At 39.4% G+C, this 5,381-nt stretch overlaps 1 protein-coding gene across 1 annotated transcript; it reads right to left on the reverse strand.

Moving 5' to 3' along the window:
• Positions 1–391: 391 nt before the first annotated feature.
• Positions 392–2,071, reverse strand: LOC101549593 (interferon alpha-14). Its single transcript, XM_055125528.1, is given in 6 exon segments — positions 392–560; positions 562–622; positions 625–753; positions 756–854; positions 857–963; positions 2,025–2,071. Coding segments are annotated over 6 exon segments (612 nt in total).
• Positions 2,072–5,381: the final 3,310 nt, after the last annotated feature.

The raw sequence follows: 5,381 nt of genomic DNA on the forward strand, positions 1-5,381 counted from the left end.
TAGTGCAGGAAGAACGCTGGAATCAAAAAGATGTGCCCAGAGTCGGAGCCATACCATTACTCCTGTAGGCTTGGAAGTATTTTTTGAGGGAAAAAAAAAGGCAATCATGTTTAGAGTAAAACATTTATTGAAAAACAAAATAATAAACTGACTCAACATTAAAAAAGTGTTGCCATTATCACAGTGCAAAAAAGCTCATATGAAATCAGTAAATACAAAATAATTTGTCATAGTTAAATTAATATATACATGGATATTATATGTGTGTGTGTGTTGACATCAGCACAATAATTTCTAAGTGCTAGTAGAATTGCAAACATTTGACAAAATGATAGATCACATGCAAGTGCAATGTCATTCCATGAGAAACTATTCCATATTGTGCCAGATGTCAGTCTTTCCTCATTAATCTTCTCTGTAACTTGGTTGATGAAAAGAAGGATCTCATAATTTCCACCCTTACAATCTCCCAGGCACAAGGGCTGTGTTTCTTCTCTTGTAGATAGCGAGTGATTCTTCAGAAGTATTTCCTCATGGTCAGCAGGGAGTCCTCCTTCATCGGGAGTGTCCTCCTGCAACTCCTGTGCCAGACAAGCCTCCAGGTCAGTGAGCTGCTGTTGCAGAACTGGTCTAGGAGTGTCTTGTCCCACACAGTCAATGAGTCCTTCCTGCTGAAAAGGTGCAAGATCTGCTGGAGCATCTAATGGAGGACAAAGATGGTTCGAGCCTCTTCAATCTGGCTGCTGTCAATGCCTCCTGAGGGAACTCAGAGTCATATCTGTCCTTCAGGCAGAAGACAGGGGAGATTTTCCTCATTTGTCCCACGAGCAGCAGGGTCTTCCTGCTGGCCAATAATGGGACTCAGACAGGTCACAGCCATGAGAGAAGATGTAGCTGCAGCTGGATGCCAGCAAGGCCATCAGTAAGGAAGATGGCAGGGCATGGCAGATCTTGTAGAAGCTGCTAGTCAGGCCAAGAGGGCTCTTCCTGTGAGCTCTGATGTCTAGGTTCTTTAAAGAACTGCCTTTCTGCCTGGGTCTTAACTAGGAATACTCAGGTGAGAGCAAGCGTCCTCTCTCTCCACCTGGACCAGATGAACCCAGGTATGCAGGACCAGTGGCTGAAAACATCAAGGGGACAGGACTGGACAGTCCCTTCACATCCCCCCACCCTACCCTTTGGAGGTCCTGGCTGTCATGCCCATGAACTGCTTCCAGATGCTATTTAGAATCTCAGAACCGAGCAGCTCGATGCAGGGATGTTTCCAGATCCCAATTATTTAAATTTTTAGAATCTCAGGAGCACGTGGCTGCAAAAGTGGCTGTTCGATATCGCATATCTTTTTTTCTTTTACTTTTTTTGCTGAATCACTGTGATAGACCCTTATAGACATCTTATACTATTCATAACAAGCAACACAAAATAAATTATCTAGCACCTACCTGAGGGGCAAGCTGGAGTGGTGGTGGGAAATTTTGAAATAATGGTGGTGGGAAGGTGTAATAGTGGTGGGATTGGTGCTGAAATATTGAATGTAATCAATTATTGTGAACAACTTTATGAAAACAAAATTTAAAAATTTAAAATAAACTAACAGAAGCATGCTTTCCATTTTCTAGATTGTGCCCTCAATTTCCACTTCTATTTTTGTTTCTCTTTATGTACTTTCCACTTGGACTTAAAACAGTGTTTCTCAAAGTTTTTCTTTTTGTTTTATATTTTAATATTACCCTTTTCACTTCATTAAAAGTGAAAGTACAATCTTTTCCTAATTGGCCTCTCACAAAATTGTAGTAATATAATCATAGTGCTTATATATGTACTTATGTATATTTCTAATTATTCATACAAAGGAAAAATTCAGTGTTCACAAAACAAGTTGAGAATAACAAAAATATTTCAGCTCAAAGTCCAATTTAGAAGTAACTGACATTTAATCTTATGATTAAGTTTGCAGTGACTTGTATTTGTGTATAGATTAGAATATATCATATCAAAATTAAAACATAAATTTGTAATTTTACCAATGCATTGATATGCTTAAAAATCTTTCAGAACTGCTAAAAGTCATGTAGATTCATTTTCTTTTTTTTATTTCTTTTTGGGTCACACCCGGCGATGCACAGGGGTTACTCCTGGCTCTTCACTCAGGAATTACTACTGGTGGTGCTCAGGTGACCATATGGGATGCTGGGATTCGAACCCGGGTTGGCTGCGTGCAAGGCAAATGCCCTAGTCGCTGTGCTATCGTTCCAGGCCCCATAAGTTCATTTTCTTAACATGTATTATGAGTATTTAAATTTTGACTTTTGCTTCATATCAATAAATTAATTTTCAAGTTTATTAGCTGCTACTTTTGCACCCAAATGTTGTTCCAGCATTTGGCATAGCTATTGTATTGAGAACTTTAATAAAACTGGATAATAACAAGTATTTAATTCTCAATATCACCACATATTTAGAGCATCTTCAAGCATAAGCTATGGCTGGCCACAATAATAATTAGTAACTGTAATTTTTGTTGTTTAGTATTTTTCCATTCTGAAGAAGCTTGTGCTTTCTCTTGGATGTGTATTTTTTCTCTTTCTATCAGTAAAAGTCTTTAAATAAAAATATTTTGCTTTGCTAAAAATTAATAATTTTAAAGAAAAGTAATGGCACAATGGAGTACTACTAAACTCTGGGATAAAATAAAATCATGCAATTTGCCACTATGTGGATGAATCTGGAGAGTATCAAGCTGAGTAAAGTCAGTCAGATGGAGAGAGACAAATAGAATCATCTCTCTAAGCGTGACACTGTGTAGAGTCAGGAGTAAGCCCTGAGCACCACCAGTTATGGCCCCAAAACAATAATCCCTCCCCCGAAAAGAAACACAGTATATGTAAACATAATAACAAATTATCAAAGACAACAGAAAAACAACAACAACAAAAAGCCAAAGACAACAAAACCCAAGAACTAGTTTTCATAACGTGGCCTATCATTGTGGGGAGGGGAAGTGGATAGTTTAGAGGGAAGCCTGAGACAACAGTGCAGAGGAATATACACTCAAGTGGAGTGTGGTGTCAGAACATTGTACACATAAAACCCTATCATTAACAGTACTATATATCATGATGTTTCAAATCTTAAAAAGAAAAACATAATTGTAATATAAAATGAAACAAAGTCAGCCCAATGTAACTTTCTAACCAAGTACAGGCTAATCGGAAGATAAATTTGAAAGTGAAACTATTCCAGTTTGACATGTGTTTCATTGCACTCACCTTACATATATGTAGTATACCTTCCTTGAGTTAAACATGAATGCTGGTTTGATATACAAAAAAAAAACCCAAAGATAACAATGAATATTAAGGAATACTATTTTGTTGGATAAGTATAAACCATTTAAAAACTTGTTTTAAAAATAAAATGTAATGTGTTTATGGCTCCATAGCTTAGGGATTGTAAAATTCGTTCATGTCTTCTAGAACTAATTTTGCATTCATGTAAGTAATATCACCTCCAGTGAAAATATACTACATAGAAGTTATCATCAATTTGAATATTTTCCCTTCAATGTCAAATTTCCAAGAGGATTCAAGAGGTTCTAATTCCAGCCCAATTGTTTCAAGTGTAAAGAAAATATCTTTGTAAATTAGAACCAGAGGAAAATTGTTTTTTGTCATGTGCCCAGATCCCATTCTGTGTGTGTGTGTGTGTTTGTGTGTTTCTCTCTTTGTCTCTCGCTCTGCCACACTCAAGGGTACACAGGGCTTACTCCTGGCTCTACACTCAGGGATCATTCCTGGCGGGGCCCAGGGGACTATATGGGGTGCCAATGATTGAAGGTGGATCAGCTGTGTGCAAGGCAAACACCCTACTGCTGTACTGGGCTCTGCACCCTTCATTTGAACTCTTATTTTGCATAGATAATTGATTCTCTCAGCCATGAGTCTTTTTTTCTTAAATGGTAGCTACTATAGTTCAAAAGTGTGTTATGCCCTGGCAAATGGATATTCTCAAATCCTAGTGTCTGATGTGATCATACTAGTAAGTGGAACCTTTTGAGAGGTACTTAGATCAAAAATAGTGGGATTAGTGACTTTGTAGAAAGATACCACCAGCTACTTCCAGATTACTAGAAAATGAAAGGAAGCCTCAGTTTCCCCTTGCCAGTGAGACAGGAAGCCACAGTTTCCTCTCTCCAGATGTTTCATCTCTCCCCCATCAACTTGACACATTTTCCATCCCCAAGGTTCTGTCTCAGAATTCCCGGGAGGTTCCCAGGAATGTAAAATTCTGCCCTGGAGTCTAGGCTGAAAGGGAAACCTAGGATAATGGGCAATTATGCCTAGAGATTTGTTTCACCTTGCCAGGGAAGAAGAAAGCCAAGTTTTCTTTTGCCTCTTTTCCCCCATCGATATGACATTCACTTCATCCCCAAAGTCCTGTCCCAAGAGCTATCTGGGACCATAAAGCTCTGTCCAGAAGCCAACGCTGACAGGGAGACTAACATAATAGGCAAGAATGCCCAGGGACCTTAAGACCAGCTAGACATGCCTGTGATTTTACTGGCATCTTTTGTAAACACTTGCCAACCAATAAGAAATACAAGGAGCTTTTTAAAAAGCCTACACAAAACCTCCCTTACCTTAATTTAGTCCTGTACTAAGTTCCTCCCCAATTGGGGAGCTCCCTTTCTTTTTTCTTCTACTTTCCATTAAACTTTTCTACTTTTCAATAACTCTGAATCTGGGTATTTTTATTACTCAATATTTTCATTCTTGAAAACACTGAAGAACTTGGGAATCACGAGCAAGTTCAGAGACCCGCTGCTACTGCCGCTCCTGCATTTCCGGCATCCGTCTGAAACTAGAAGAGGACCTTCACCTAATCATGCTGGAGTCGTGAACTTGTGTGATCCCAGCACCCAGAACTGTGAGCAAATTCTATTACTGATAGAATTTTCCAGACTGTGGTGTTTTCCCACTCTACCCACCACTAGACAAAGAGTAGATCACTTACTGATTAGAAACTAGACTGCATCTCTCTCACTGTGTTATCACTAGCCTGGTTCCACTAACACCTCGAGGTGCTCCAGGCTGTGAAGGTTAGAGTAGTATTTCCAGGAGACTGAGGTTCCAGGCAGTGAGACCGTGCTCAGTGCTGAAGAGCTTGAAGATCTGCTGGGGCTCTAGTTGGTAGCAACAGGTGCCCTGGCTCTCTGGGTCTGGGTGATATTGCACTTTTTCTAAGAGGTTCTGTCATTCAGGCATGAAAGAGAGAGGGTGCTTTGCAGTTTTCTTAAAAGCACGGCAATTTCCTTCCTTTCCAGCATCTGGTTTTCCTTTATTGGGGTGGGGGGGGGCAATAAAGGGGAAACCAATAAAAAC

This window comes from Sorex araneus, chromosome 1, assembly GCF_027595985.1.
Source record: "Sorex araneus isolate mSorAra2 chromosome 1, mSorAra2.pri, whole genome shotgun sequence".
NCBI classification, from domain to species: Eukaryota; Metazoa; Chordata; class Mammalia; order Eulipotyphla; family Soricidae; genus Sorex; species Sorex araneus.